The 16,528-nt window shown below is 44.5% G+C and overlaps 1 protein-coding gene across 8 annotated transcripts in view; it reads right to left on the reverse strand.

Moving 5' to 3' along the window:
- Nucleotides 1-16,528, reverse strand: part of LOC115193715 (C-terminal-binding protein 2) — a 96,332-nt gene that overhangs the window by 36,509 nt on the left and 43,295 nt on the right. For 3 of the 8 annotated variants that reach the window (XR_003878219.1, XM_029752651.1, XM_029752650.1), the window contains exon 1: nt 12,199-14,612. The exons of 2 other annotated variants lie outside the window; for them this stretch is intronic. Coding sequence is in view for 5 of the 6 variants with exons in the window: in XM_029752651.1 (XP_029608511.1) it covers nt 12,199-14,176 (1,978 nt within the window). In the remaining variant the exon portion in view is untranslated. Of the gene's footprint in view, nt 1-12,198; nt 14,614-16,528 lie in introns of those variants that run through there. 3 more of the 8 variants (XM_029752649.1, XM_029752652.1, XM_029752653.1) reach the window with 2 other exon arrangements.

Consider the following 16,528-nt stretch of genomic DNA (forward strand, 5'->3'; position numbering starts at 1 on the left):
ATAGTCTTATCAAACCTATAAAAAGCCCTGCATTTTATCACTGGAGACAAATTTTGTTCACATCATTGCCTTTTATATAGCTCTGTTGGCTGGGAGTCTCTGACTATCAGAAGGGCCCAACATTGGCTGCTATTTGTATATAAAGCAGTTCGTCAGAAACTCCCATACTACCTCACCTCACTTCTTAATTGGAAATCCAGCCACCGTCAGACTCGCTCTCAAGACTGGCTGGTTGTAGAGGTTCTGCAGGTCTCCACAGAGTCCAGAAAGATTACTTTTAGTTATTGTGCCCCTAGCGCATGGAATGACCTGCGGGTTACTTTGAGGCTTGACTCTGGTCTGGAATAGTTCATTCGGAACTTTGATGAGGAATGTGGTGAAGGAGAACTGCACTTATTTTGATTGATGTGTAATTTTATCTGTCGCTTTTAATTCCATTTGCTGTATTGAGCCTGATCATGTTGATTCATTGTTCCCTCAATGGGTTTTCCCTGGTTAAATAAAAGGTACAAAATAAATAATAAGAACCTTACAGCTGTCTTGATATCCTAGCAAGAAACCATATTGATACAGCAATGCTCCAAGAAACACACCTGGTCCAAAAAAACGCACATAGTATACAAACTGTCTGCTTTTTCATCAGACCCAAACAAAAGTAAAAGTGTAATCCTAACGATACATAAGAAACTCAAAGTCACCATCTTGGGTAAAGGTAAATGAGGACAATAAATGATAAACAGTTGAAATTGTTGTCGTATTCTTACATATATACAATATGCGTTGTACACATTCTTGATTTATGATTGTTATGATGTTTACATTATTTCAAGTGTAACTTTAGTTTAACAAATGATTTAGTTATAGCGTGATACATGCGTTACACACAATGCAACCTCAAGGTACAGTATCAGATGTCCCATTATTTAGAATGTTGCATGGGTAAGTTCATGGCACAGCTCATATTGTATGTTTTATGACTGACAATCTCCTTTGTCCATCGTAGCTCGACTCCCATTGAAAAATCACTAACTACATTTTAGGACACAAAATCTCCATTGTGTGTCTAAAGCCTTAAATGAATACTTTGGGATTTTGGCAATGAAGCCCTTTATCTACTTCCAGAGAGTCAGATGAACTAGTGGACACCATTTGTAAGTCTCTGCATCCAGTATGAAGGAAGGTTTGTGAGCCAACACTAACTAGCGTTAGCGCAATGACTGGAAGTCCCATAGACTTTTAGTCATTGCGCTAATGCTAGTCAGCAACTTCCATCAAACTGCACACAGAAACATAAAAATGGTATCCACAAGCTCATCTGACTCTGGGGAAGTAGATAAGGGCTTGAGTTGTTTTTCATTGTCAATCACTCGCTACCAAAAGGATAAAGGATGAGAATGGCAGACAGGATGTCCAGGTAGGAGGTAAAAATATGGCTTGAGGGTAAAGAGGTAAGGAGAGAGTGAGAATGTAGTTAGGATGAGAACCCTGGTGTGTGATCAAGTCAAGTGGCAACCAGAATGTCCTATTGAGGTTTGATGGCCATATTTGCATATCTATTATCTTGCCTCATTTTTTACTTTTGTTTCATTTTCCAGGTCTGAAGGAGTAAATGGTTCCTTATTTTGTGTTTTACTTTCTTTATTTTTTAATACCTTAATAAGACCTACAAATAAATTTGCTTAAGCGATTCCATCTGTAAGGCCGCCACTCACCGCTATGTTGCAACCATGCAATACAGTGGTTACCAACCAGTTGATTGTGATCGACTGGTCGATCTCCAAGGCATTCCTAGTCGATCGCCAACATTTCTGTAAAAAACAACGATAAGCCTTGCGCCCTGTTGGCGGTAGGTGCACCCAATTCAGCTCCCCTGCACACTGGGTTGGCAACATGTTCCCATTTTCAACCATATGCCTGAAGGTACAAACTGCCATCCCGGCGGGCCCAAGGGGAGCAAATCAAGTGCACTATAGACCAACCACTGGCCAATAGGATAGTTCAGATTACCATATCTGCAGTAACGTAGCAGACATAAAAGAAAGCTACCACAAAGTTTATACTGTGAGATTTCTAAACCATGACTAGAGAGAGACTGTCAACGAATATAGCAAAAGAGCTCGAAAAAAATCATACACTCCCAAATATTGTGCATTAACGTAATCTGATATTTTCCGGGTGTGTAAACTGCGTGACACTCGCGCTTGGAAAGAGTTGTCACTAGTTACCACAGCCGCAATGTCAAAATGGGCTATATCGTAGAAATTCTTGAAATCAAAAATGTGCTTTTTAGTCTTCATTTAAGGTTCTGTTAGGCATAAGGTTAGCAGTGTGGTTAACTCTTTCCAGGCAGAGCGTTCTAATTTCGGAATAATAGTTCTGATGGTTTAAAGCCTTAAAGGTGCACTATGCTCCACCACTTCCTGGTTGCTAAAATTCTAATAGTTTGCCTAATTTCAGTTTATGTGATAAAACAAGCAAGTATAGTGTAGAAAATCATTGTACCATCTAAACTGCTGTGAAATATCTCTTCTATAACCAAACATATTGTATTTACAGCTGTTTGAAGCTGGTGTACAAAACCCAAAGTAAAAGACGAAAAAACAAAACATAAGAACATGAAGTATAGAAATAGAGTACATAGAAACAATCTACCGCTTCTTAGACTTGCTTTCAGTGAGAATGACAGATCTATAGTTGTTTGTGTTGTGCCCACCATCAGTTGAGACAGCATGCTCTTGAATACATGGTGGGGGTTATGTTTTGGCTGATAAATGTACAAAAATTTGAATAAAATTAACATTTCAACTTTCAACTGGTAGCACAAAGATGGTTGGAGGTCCACGCATCAGAGAATGTTGACTTGAATGGGAATATAAATTGTTTTAAATTATACTGTCAATCCATAGGAAACCTATTGAAATCATAGAAATGTAATTTAAATATTGCATTTAAGTTGACGTTCATTGGTGGGTAGACCAGTGGCCCTATTTGTGCTAGTAGTTGGAAGTTAAAATGTCAATTCAATTTTTATGATGTACCCACTAAATTGTAGTGGTCTGAAGGGATTTCTCCATTCTATGAAATATATTTCTATGATTGAAATGACACCCACCCTGTATTCAAGACTATGCTGTGTCTCAACCGATGGCGGGCACAACACAATTACCTCAGATGATGTAAAATACAGTCTAAGCTACAACATATGTGAAAATAATAAAAAATCTGAGTTTATGAATGTTTGATCATTTACGTTAAAGGTTAAAAAATATATATATTTAAAAACATTTTTTTCAAGAAATTATAAAATAGTTTGACAACCCTGTATGTAAACTTTACAATGTTATCAAACTGAACCATTAATTTTTTTCCATTGATAAAGATATGGATGTCTGATGGTAGGGTGGGGTATTACAAATGGGTAAACTTTTAGAACCTCTATCTCCTAAATGTTTTGGCAGATAGGCCCAAAATGTCCCTTTCTGACCACGTCGACCATGTATGGAAAATTTATTTCAAATCAAAAGGGGTGCGGTCAAAAAGTGATTGAAATCAGATGGAACGACTCACACACAAACATACACAAGCACATAAGCGCACGCATACTCGCAAGCACACATACACTCACAATGTGTTAACCCTTTTCTGACCCCCCTCCTACAGTGGTATTGGTGGTGGTAGTAACAGCAATGAAGGGTTAATGAACTCTCAGCCAAAATCAATTAGTCAAAACCAGGTCAGAGAGAACGAGGGAGAGTAGAGAACTGAGCTCCCGCTACCAGAATACACACAGATCGGTCAGAGAGAACGAGGGAGAGTAGAGAGCTGAACTCCCGCTACCAGAATACACACAGATCGGTCAGAGAGAACGAGGGAGAGTATAGAGAGCTGAGCTCCTGCTACCAGAATACACACAGATCGGTCAGAGAGAACGAGGGAGAGTAGAGAGCTGAGCTCCCGCTACCAGAATACACACAGATCGGTCAGAGAGAACGAGGGAGAGTATAGAGAGCTGAACTCCCGCTACCAGAATACACACAGATCGGTCAGAGAGAACGAGGGAGAGTAGAGAGAGCTGAACTCCCGCTACCAGAATACACACAGATCGGTCAGAGAGAACGAGGGAGAGTAGAGAGAGCTGAACTCCCGCTACCAGAATACACACAATGTAGAGTACACACTGCATGGGACAACAGAGAGGGGCTGAACACACACACCCACACACACCCTCCCCCACCCCTTTACCCAAACACACTTGCACTCTGTAACAGTCCAAAAGATATTTCAGTCTAATTTAGGCTCAGTGCTGTTCTAAACCCAAACACAGAACTAACAGATTGTGTACATCTAGGGCTAGTAGTCTGAAGGACTAAGTCTAAGCCATTTTACGGCTAGGGGGTCACAGACAAAATGCCCTACTACAGGACTTAACCCGCATTTCTAAGAAGTCTGCCTTCAATTAGAAATCATTCCACAGCCAACACAACCTTCTAGTAATACACACAAACACCACTTCAGTGGGAGAGAATGGAAAAGCATTGATTGCCACTGTAATGTTAGAAAATTGCCTCTAGGCCTCACATATCAATGACAAAGACAGAATGATTAGGACGTTTGTTTTAAATGACTCCATTCACCAAACCCGTTGTAAATCCACCACTGTGTCAGCCTAGAAGAAGACGTTCTGCATACTGTGGCTAACTGATGTTAACGTTTTGTGAGAGCTATAGAGATAGAGATAGAAAGAGAGAGAGAGAGAGAGAGAGAGAGAGAGAGAGAGAGAGAGAGAGAGAGAGAGAGAAAGAGGGGGAAGGAGGAAGACGCCACAGCAGCAGGTGGACTCCAGATGTTGTCTCTCTGGGGGAAGGTGTCTGAGATCTGGAACTCTCTCCACCTCTCTCTCCTTTCCTCCTCTGTATGTGACATTAGCCATCTGTCTGGTTACTGAGACAGAGAGAGAAAAAGAGAGAGAGGACAGAAAGAGAGAGACAGAACGAGAGAAGCACCCTTGTACTGCCCTCCCGTACACTGCCTACAAAGAAACACATCTAAAACACACACATTATGTGCACATTAGCCAGCACACACACAGCTGGGGCCTGTTCAGGCACACACACACACACACACACACACACACACACACACACACACACACACACACACACACACACACACACACACACACACACACACACACACACACACACACACACACACACACACACACACACACACACACAGCTGGGGCTGGGTTCTGTTCCAGCTGAAGGCAGAAAGCTCTCTGGGGAGATGTCAGCTCACAACACCATGGATGGAGTTACAGCAGAACACACAATTTACACACTTACACAGACACAGCTGGAAAAAGTAAATGAGGTGTAGCAGTGCTTGTTTATTAGTGCTGATGTTGTCTCGCCAGAGCCATGATGAAAGAGACTGACTCCTAGCGCATGAGCTAACGTAGACATGTGCCGCTGGTGTGGAATTGAATCAAGTGGTGTGAAGTACTTAAGTAAAAATACTTTAAAGTACTACTTAAGTCGTTTTTTGGAGCATCTGTACTTTATTATTTATATTTTTGACTACTTTTACTTTACTACATTCCTAAAGAAAATAATGTACTTTTTACTTAATACATTACCCCTCACTAAACACAAATGCATCGTTTGTAAATGATGTCTGAGTGTGGGAGTGTGCACCTGGCTTTCCGTACATTTTAAAAACAAGGACATGGTGCCATCTGCTTTGCTTAATAGAAAGAATTTGAAATTATTCATACTTTTACTTTTACTTTTGGTACTTAAGTATATTTTAGCAGTTACATTTACTTTTCATTCTTAAGTATATTTTAGCAGTTACATTTACTTTTCATTCTTAAGTATATTTTAGCAGTTACATTTACTTTTCATTCTTAAGTATATTTAGAACCAAATACTTTTACACTTTTACTCAAGTAGTATTTTACCTGGTGACTTTCACTTTTACAGGGAGTAACTTTCTATTAAGGTATCTATACTTTTGGGTACTTTTTCCACCACTGATTGAATCACACGTGAAATCCCTCTCGTAAGGTTTAGAAGTTGGATAAGATTTGACAGCGAGACATTCTAACTTCACAAAGCTATCACATCTAGGCACTTTATTGTCAGATCGCATAACTACTTTTGTCAGATAGATACCTCAAGGTATAAATGCAACATAAAAGACCAAATAGAATAGGAGAGAATAGGTACAGAGAGAGTAGGGACACATGTTGAGGTGGAGAGCAGGACTCCTAACCTTGAAGGGCTGTTCCCTTACAGCTACTCCTGTACAGCCACACAGACAATGAGATTCCCCTTCCAAGATGGCCTCCCTCTGGTAAAACACAGCCAGCCAGCTTAGCGAGAATTTCTCTCCTGCAAAGCTTCTATATTTCCATATATTCTCATCTGGAGAAAATAAGGTTAGTGCAGCCACTTTCGCTCAGTAATTTAATACCCATGAAGTTTTCATTTTCTCTAGATGAATTATTAAATGTGACCTGCTGCTTGGCAGAGAGGTAGAGAGTAAAAGAGAGGTAGAAGAGAGGGAGTGTGAAAGAGAGGGAGGAGGGATGAGGTCAGATACGGCTTCCAATTTATTGTTCACATTCTTTCATTTCATTCCCCTTTAATTTTCGTACTCCAACTCTTTCTCTCTCCCCCTCAGTCTCTCTCTCTAGCTCACGCACACCGTCTGTCCCCAGCCGTCCTCTCAGATAGCAAACCATACTGTATAATTCCGATAGATCATCTTCGTCAAAAAGTTATTTGAAATTACTATGGAATAAATGATGATATTACAAAATAGCTCAATTAAAAGGTTGACCATCAGATTATAACGTTAAATGCTATGTCTAGTTACAGCCTTTTCTATTGCATGTAGAATTTGGATATGAGGGATTATAATCTCTTCATTCATTTCTGTGGGATTACCCAACCATGGGGTGTGTACCGTATTCTCCCCTCCCCATTTCCTCCTGTCCTCACCCTTTAAAGGCACAATCTGCAGTTCCTACATACATTTTGGGACTTATAAATTAATGATATGTACCTATTGATTCTTGAAGGATATGACTTAGAAATGTCTTAGTTCAACTGTCGTGCCCCATCAGAACCAAAATATAAGATTGTTATACTTGAATGTTCGTTCACAAAGTAAATATAGACAAACACTATATAGCCTCAAAACATGGTTACAACTAGTATTTTGATACCATGGATGGTCAGTCCTCGCATCCAGAGCTCTTTCTATGAATTTGAGTGGTCACATTTCTCCAGCCCCATTCCTCAGCTTTTTACCCAAACAATGGCAGGGAGAGCGCTTTTATATAGTTCCAACTACTGATTGCCACATTAACAGATGGCATAATGGGAATTTCCGCTCATCTAATCTCTCTCTCTCTCTCTCTCTCTCTCTCGGCACAACTCAAAACCACAACCACAGTCATGAATGAATGTGCAGAGCTGAGTACGGAGAAGCAGTATAGAAACATTTTTCTCTCGTCCTGATGTTTCTTGTGTTGCATTCATGTTCCTTATTTTTGCAGACAAATCGAAAGAGAGGGTGAGCGATAGAGAATGTTTGCACTTTGCAGATGCAATCGTAGTGCAAGGCAGAGCCACAGTATGTAGATAGAGAGATTGTCTTTATATTGCCAGTTGACCATTAGTGATGAGGACAATTTACAAAAAAACATCTGCTTGGGAGTACTCTACTTTCCTCCTACTTTCTCACCCTTTTGACCTTTCAATTACCCATTTTTTTCTCCTCATATACACTCATTTACTCAATAATATATGTCTGTCTCAAGAATGCAAGCAGCTCTACTGTTTGAAGGACAATCGTCCCTGATGGATAAGTCTTTCACATTACAAGGAAGGTGAATTGCGGGAAGGCTGTACTTGTAGGTTACAAAAAGACACAACTCGACATGACTGTCTGGAGTTATTCACAACGCGCACACAATATCTACAACGTATTAATGTCGCCATGTACCCAAGGCCGTGCAATCGGTGCAAAGTCAGGCACTTGTCTATCATGGGAACTAAAGTTCACCCACTACACAACCTCTCCAGGGAGGACTCACTGAAAGGCATGATAAAGACCATCACTTTTGACCTCCAGCCAAGATAACACCCGGAGCTTTACCCTCAGACAGGGGGTGGGCCCTGCTGACAGCCTCATCTCATCACCAAGGCGACCCCATCCTTAACTGATGGCTGACTACGCCATCACAAAGCCCCTCCTCCATCACCATGCAGTAAACAGTATCTAGCCTAATGCACACTGACTCAATGCATCTTAATCCTTCACTAGAACCACTGTGTGTGGATCTAAATACTGAACTAATTTCAAAATATAATCTACCATCTAGAGAATCAGCTGCACCACAGATCATAATTCCCATCACACCATGGAAGAGCGTCTGTGTGGAATCTGAGTGGAAGCACTCCCAGGGAGGAACTAAGGAAGAGGAGGTGCCACTCAGCCATATATGGGCATGATAAAGATGGGTGATGTCTGGAATGACCATATATGGACCTTTACACGATGGGACTTCCCATAGCACCAAATATTGGCAGCTAAATAATTTAAGGGCATTATTAATGGGGAGGAAAAGTCTTGCTTCACTAAGGGTGTTACTAATGAACTGATAGAGCCTATTGGCATATCACATCTAATGATTTATGTAGGCTTACTAATTATGGATTATGAAGACGGTTGAGCAGAATATCTCAAAAAGTTGAGATATTCCCTATATCATGTTGTCAAATGTCAGAAATCATATTCAAATAGACATACTCCATGCAAACAAAATAACTGTTGAACCTGATGATTTCTACAATGCCAAATTATATATGTCTCCCGACCCCTCCTGTCTTAGCCTCCAGAATTTATGCTGCAGTAGTTTATGTGTTGGGGGGCTAGGGTCAGTCTGTTATATCTGGAGTATTTCTCCAGTGTCCTGTGTGAATTTAAGTATGCTCTCTCTAATTCTCTCTTTCTTTCTCTCTCTCGGGGGACCTGAGCCCTAGGACCATGCCTCAGGACTACCTGGCATGATGACTCCTTGCTGTCCCCAGTCCACCTGGCCGTGCTGCTGCTCCAGTTTCAACTGTTCTGCCTGCGGCTATGGAACCCTGACCTGTTCACCGAACGTGCTACCTGTCCCAGACCTGCTGTTTTCAACTCTCTAGAGACAGCAGGAGCGGTAGAGATACTCTCAATGATCGGCTATGAAAAGCCAACTGTCATTTACTCCTGAGGTGCTGACCTGTTGCACCCTCGACAACTACTGTGATTATTATTATTTGACCATGCTGGTCATTTATGAACATTTGAACATGGCCATCTTGGCCATGTTCTGTTATAATCTCCACCCGGCACAGCCAGAAGAGGACTGGCCACTCCTCATAGCCTGGTTCCTCTCTAGGTTTCTTCCTAGGTATTGGCCTTTCTAAGGAATTTTTCCTAGCCACCGTGCTGCATTGCTTGCTGTTTGGGGTTTTAGGCTGGGTTTCTGTACAGCACTTTGAGATATCAGCTGATGTAAGAAGGGCTATATAAATACATTTGATTTGATATAATCTCCCACTCTCATAAAGGACACACGGCAGTACTGCTCCTTGGTCATATTTCCCGAGGTGACTAAAACCTCATAATTATTTACATTTTAGTCATTTTAGTCACTTTTTCATACTGGTCCCCCACGGGATTTGAACCCACAATCCTGACATTGCAAGTGCCATGCTCTACCAACTAAGCTACAGCATTAGCTCAAGCACCCTTTTTTCAAGAAAGTGCCATTAAATGCAAATGTCCCCACTCCAGTGAAACCTTTCCTCCGCTCCCTAAACAAGAAGGCAATCTTTCTGTGATTACGACCAAAACCCCCGTTGCCTAGCAACACACAATTAAGGAATATGCTTTCAGAGAGGCTTTGCAGGCCGTCCATTAACAGATGAAATTACCAAAGCAACAAATGTCAGCCTCATGCACATTAATTTGTTGTGCTGAGCGTGTTTAACTTGAGCTAGTGTCATGGCTGCAGATTTTTACAGCAGAGAAAGCTAGCTAAACAGAAGGGGTCCTTTTGACATAAACAGAAGAAGCACCATACTTTTTCCTGAGACTAGACAGCTTTCATAAATCCATTTGTTCTCAATCTATAGTGGAGCTGTCAGAGCCCATGGCTCCAGAACTGGGGGAATCCATGGATGCCAGCCTAGTCCAGAGAGAACTGAGTGAATCTGTGGATTAGCAGTGTTGTAAAAGGAGGATCTACAGGATTAAACCCTCTCGCTTCTCATTACAGTCACTCAGAGAAAAGACACAATTGTTGATCGGCCATCTACACATTCAGTTGATTTCAGCAGCACAGCTAGGATGTCAACCAACCGGTAGAAATAAAGCAGGCACAGCTCACAGCAGCTATCTCTTCATATGCATTTTTAATCAAACAACTTTGATGATGAATCACACGTGTTGAAATCATAGCCTGTGCTGGTCATTTCTCCCATCTTCCACATTTCTGTATCACCAACATTATTAGAGAGGTACATTTAACAATGTAGTTCATTTGAACATTTTCCACATAATTCCTTTTCATTCCCTACAATGGTCACTGCTGCACCTGAACAGATCAAAGTGTATGCAACACAACACCCAACCTACTGCTACAGGCTACTCCAATGTATCTCATTACCATGATGCAACAAGACCGTCATGTTTACTACAGACTACAGTAGGGGCCGGGGGGAGAGGTGGTGCATGGCCATTACGGGTCTCCTCTACATTGCAGAGAGATTTTTGCTGAAATAAAACTATAAGCAGGATGATGCTGTAAGCTGCGACCACTATTACACAACCCACCAGCCCACCAAGCCACCAGCCCACCAAGCCACCAGCCCACCAGGCCTGTAGATTATGGCAGATTTAACAAGTTTGCCCTTGCACTGTGCGGACAAGCTCCAAATGCCTTCGGATGAGGTGAAGGGCAGGGAATACAGCTCCTAAGCAAAAACTCACTCACACACACAGACAGACACACATCACACTCACACTTGCACGCATAAACTCATGGCTCCAATTCTCCCACTGTCTCACACGTGTAACAGTGACCATGAAATACTGCCCACCCAGATTGGTTGGACAAAGACAGCTATTGACATGGAATGTTTATGCTTTAAAAGCAGCGTTGCTGCTGACGACAGCACACACCGTACCACATCACCCAGTCCTTACCCCACTCCCACACTCCACCTTGGTCATCAAAACTATTGCGTGTGACAAATACTAGCATGAAACAATACAGAGGACAGCAAGAGTCGTAAAGTGTACAAAGATGGCTGACCGTTGACACGTGAGAGTCTAAAACACTTGACTCAGAAAGAGGAAGGTACTCTCAGAGCTTTTCAACGGGGACTCTGACATTTTACGATCACAACAGATGACTATAGATAACTAGGGCATGGGTTAAAGGCTGACATTGTTAAATGTTTTCATTTTAAGCCATTAAGCCAGTCATACCCCCCCAAAAAATACAGAATATGGTACTAATAAAACCATTCACATAAAATATGGTAGCCTTTATATGAAACATCAAGTTGAGATGTTTATCCATTGTCAATACAATACACATCCACGGGTTAGCAACAAGCTGAGCTGCACAAAGCCAAAAGAGAGACTAAAATGATGTGAAAGCAGCAAAGAGATCAATTCATCTCAATCCACTGGAAAAGTATCTACAACACTTGAACGTTGAGTGGGAACCAGATAAATGGCCCTTTTCAGCTCTTGGTTTAAGAGCACTGCAAAACAGTATCCTGTATTCGTTTCATGCCAAATAGGTGCCATAAAGTGAGCAGTGTCGGAGCCTTACATATTCAACCATTATTTGAGAAAGGGGTTATCCACATGTCAAGGTTATCCTGACAAGGAAGGGTATAAAAGAATGAATCGTATTGAAAAAACACAATACCTAATTGTTGTCTTAGCTACAGTAGAGTGAATGGTTATATAACCAAAGCCCTCATTTCAAATAGAGAAAACGCAATAACTGTAACAAGAATGCAATGAAGAATGGCTCCTTTAGTAACCAATGAATGCACTACAGCCAAGAGACTAGGGGAGCGAAGGAAGAGGAGGGAATGCAGAAGGGATAAAAGTGTGCTTTACTTGTATCTGGTGATGCCATGGTGGAGACGATGACAGGTGGGCCTGTACGGCGGCTAAGCTTCTGGTTGGCGGCCATAGCGCTCTGGCTCTGCATGGTGGTACCCACGGGCATCATGGCGCCATCAGACGGGGTGCCCCCAGCCTTGCGCATCATCTGAGGGCTGAGGTGGGGGCTGTGCATGGGCGACATGGGTTGCAGGCTGCGGTCCCGCTTCATCAGCTCCATGGGCACTGTGTAGTTGGTGGAGTACGCCTTCGGGGCCTGCTGAGGCGGCGGCAGGGCAGGCATGGACACTGGCATCTGCTGTTGTTGCATGGCTTGCATTGCAGCCCCTGACATCTGCTGGTGCTGGGGCAAGGCAGCCATCATCTGCATGCCCGGATGCATAGAGACACCCGGGTGTTGGGAGTATGCAGACACGGGCCGGGACTGGACAGGGACCATGGCGCCACTGTAGGGCCCCGGGGTACGAGGTCCTGGATAGCCCTGGGTGGTTTCTAGGAGGTGCTGAGAGGGAGCGCTGTTGGGCCTCCTGGCCATGGCCTCGGCCATCGCGGGGGAGATGGTCTGCATGACACCGGGGGTCTGTGGTGGCATCAGCCGTGGATCCACGCCCATTGCCATGGCCTGCTGATGATGTTGGTGCTGCTGCTGCTGCTGTTGGAGGTACATGTCAGAGCGGTGGCTGAAACTGTTGGAGCGGCCCCGCATGGGGGCCTGTTGCTGGGACGTGGGCGTAGGCTCCAAGGGCCTCTTGACACTGATGGCTACCCGCGACAGCACCCGCGCCTGCCCTAAGTTGGGAGCCACAGAGCGCACATCATTCTCTTCCATGACTGCCAGCATGCCGGTTGTGTCAAAGCCCTGCTGGATGAGTGAGGAGATGGTACTCTCCGAGAGACCCTCATTGCGAAGCAGAGCCAGGAATTCTGGGTCGGCGTTCCTCTTTGGGTCTGCAGGCGTCTGGGGGGCTGTGGGAGGTGGAGGGGGGAGGGCTACAGGGGCTGGTGGGGGAGGAAGAGGGGCAGGAGCAGCGAGAGGTGGGTTGGGGTTGTAGACCTGCATGTTGGGCTGTGGAGGCTGTTGTACTCCGTAGGGCGAGGTGCAATCCTGCCTCATCATCATACCTCGTTGTTGCATGCTCCCGTCCAGCCCCTGAGTGTTAGGGTCCACCACCAGGCAGGTGGCTGCGGGCTGCTGCTGCCGATGGTCCAGGGGACGGCCGTTGATGTCGGTGTAGACCGGCTGTCCAGCTAGATGGGGTGGCTCAGATGCGTACCGAGGCGAAGATGGTTGTTCCATCCCATAGTGAGCAGGAGAGCGCTGGCCATCTGGCATCATCTTGGCAGCGGCAGCTACAGCTGCAGGCTGACTGTAAACCTGGTTCATGCCATGGGCAGTTGGCGGAGGAGGGGGAGGAGGAAGAGGAGAAGCCGATGAAGGACCCGGAGGTCCGGGCCTACCTCCCTGTCCCTGGTCCCATGGCAGCCGTCCCACTGGGTTCATCCCATAGTGGGACGGGGATCTGTTGAGCGGGTGAGGCTGTGGCTGCTGTTCCACCCGGTAGAAGCCCCGGGGATCCTCCGGTGGTCGGGGAGCCATAGCAGGGTCATGGGGATAATATTCCTGGGAGACGATGGATCCTTGGTGACTATGAGCCATGGTTGGACGGTCGTAGTGGTTTAGCTCAGGGACTGAGCCCTTTCTCATTTCCCGGGGATCAGCAGCGTAGCCCTGCTGGCTGTACAGAGAGTCCTGGTAGGAATAGGGGTCTGGTTTCAGATCCAGGTCAGGAGGACGCACCCCAGGAGGTGGCTCGTAGTAAACTCCTCTGTAAGACAGCGAGTTGCGTCGGCCCGCAATCCTGCCTTGGTGGTCGTAAACGCTTTCTCCCCCGGCCCACTGCCCCTCATTCCCCCCCAGGGTGTCCCAACTGTGGGAGCGACCGATATTCAACTGCTTGCTGGTGACGAGCATTGGAGAGAAAAAGACAGAAGACAGCTTTACAGAGGAAAAAAAACAAGCAGGAGTAGTTGGTGTTTTCTTTCAAGTGTTCAGTTACACTTTACATCAAAAGAGTGGAAATGAAGGAGGGAGGACGGAGGAGAAAGAGATGAAGCAGTGGGGTGTATCGTTTCACCTGATATCCAGCTGTAAGGTTTTTGGCTCTCCTGAGGTCCTTGCTATCAGGTGGCTCCCCCTTGACAGGCAATCCTTGAATAATTCATCTCTGGAAATATTATTGCTGGTGGTGAGAAGGGATAGAGGACACCACACACACACACACACACACACACACACACTGTGCAAATGTTGCAAAGGCAGCAGCAGCTACTCCACTTAACCACAATGACAGGGTCCGTGCTTGTGCTGGCCACCAACTGTGTAGGCTACCCGACGCGGTGAGAGGAGGAAAGAACTAGAACGGAGGGAATATTAGAGGGGGTGGGATGGGAGAGGGTCGTAGGCAGGGGCTTGTAATAATCCAGTAGGGTTTTATCCTTCCCCTACTCTGGGACACTTTAGTCGCTCTGGCGATTGCTATGAGGGATTACCGTCTATATAAAGCCTGATTAATTCCACTGCCCATCGTGACGTCACGTAAACCAGATAAAACATATCTCTGATTATTCTGTCCATTTACGAGGGGGCACATCTTCATCCCCATCCGTTGCCCGGGACACTTACCTTGGACTGATCACTTGATTGGGTCGTCAATGAGTTGCAGGGCCGGCTGGGTCTCGTTCATTGAGCAAGAGGAGATTCACACCACACCGCTAGTATCCCTCGGGGAGGGGGAAGGCAGGCAGGCGGGTAATTGAAATGAATACAGATCTCACTGCTGTCTCATGTGCTGTCAGGAAACATCAAATCCACTCTGATTGGACACTAATCTGTTGCCGGCGCCGACGCTGCCAGAGTGACCACGCAACTGCTGTGAAACTCGCCCAAAATGTCACTTACGCCTCTGTAGCCTCCTGTCACACTGTCCCCGCTCACTGAGAGGACCTGATAATTGTCACGAGAGAACCGGGACCCTGAGAAACAGAAACCATGGGTGGACATGGGAAACAGACTGGTAAAAATATTCACACTTTGAAAAGATTATTAGAACAACATATTGTCTGCCACTCACAAAAATGAAAATAATGATTAATTGCCCTTGAGAAATAAGCATGAAAGACACTGACAAAAGCAAGGCATTCCGCCTTGAGCGAGAAATGCACCCACGGATTGTCCTCAAAGCACAATTTACATGTACAATTGTGGAACTAAAGCCATTTTTTTCCAACCACATTCTATCTACCTGCTGTTACCACAGCACTCCACCCAAAGCCTTGCTGATCCACTTTACAGAGCAAAGCTCTGAAACTGGATTTTGCCCCCTGTCAGAGAGACCTGGGGAGAGGTAAAAGGGGGGAGAAAGCACTTTTTGTCACCACACATGCAATCTCTAAGCAATCCCTCAAACCCTCTGTGAGTCCGTCCTATCCTCACAGTCCCTTGTGATTCCTTGTCCTTAGTCTTACTGTACCTACCTGCCTGGCCAGCAGACACTTGATATCCCTGTTGGAGAGCTTCCCTGTTAACTGTTGTGGCAGAAAGGACGCCTTCCTTTTCATTAACCCTGTCCTGGGATCAGTGCCGGGGCCTCATGTTTTCTGTTGTTATGACAGCTAGGGGATCCTCTCAAATAACCCACCACGTTGACAAATTATACTAGAGTTTACCCTACATTTGCTTTTTATACAACCGTGAAGACCCAGATTGGACACCGGACTGCAGTGGTGGATCATGAATCCGTTCGTTAATCAGTGTTGCGTAATTAGGGAGATAAGAGATTGCACTGGACAGGAAGTAAGTGGAAAAGCTGAAGCGCCCACTGCTATTGCATTATGGGTTGAGAGGAAAAAGTGGATTATTGTTGACAGTGGAATTGACTTCAGACCAACTTAGTTTGTGTTTTTTTTTTAATTTTATACTAGTTCCAGGAAACTATAGTTGACAGAAGGAAATAAGGCAAGTGAGATGGGGAGAGAGGGAAATGGATGGATGAGAGAGCGAGAGACGGAAGGCAGCTTGGGGGCACTGATATTAAAATGAGAGCGAGTTTCTCAATTCGGTTTCATGCTTGAAAGATTATCACGGTGAAAAGTAAACTAATTAAGTCTTTAGGGACTTTGGGGAAACCAAAAGGCCTGCACATATGTAGAAGCACGCAGTTATCTATAATAAAGCAACCCTACGTAGCATATGCCTTGTGGGAATAGGATTAAGTTAACTTTGCAAAACATTAATATCGGTCACTGGAAACCATTGCATTGTCCT

Source organism: Salmo trutta, chromosome 5, assembly GCF_901001165.1.
Source record: "Salmo trutta chromosome 5, fSalTru1.1, whole genome shotgun sequence".
Taxonomy (NCBI): domain Eukaryota; kingdom Metazoa; phylum Chordata; class Actinopteri; order Salmoniformes; family Salmonidae; genus Salmo; species Salmo trutta.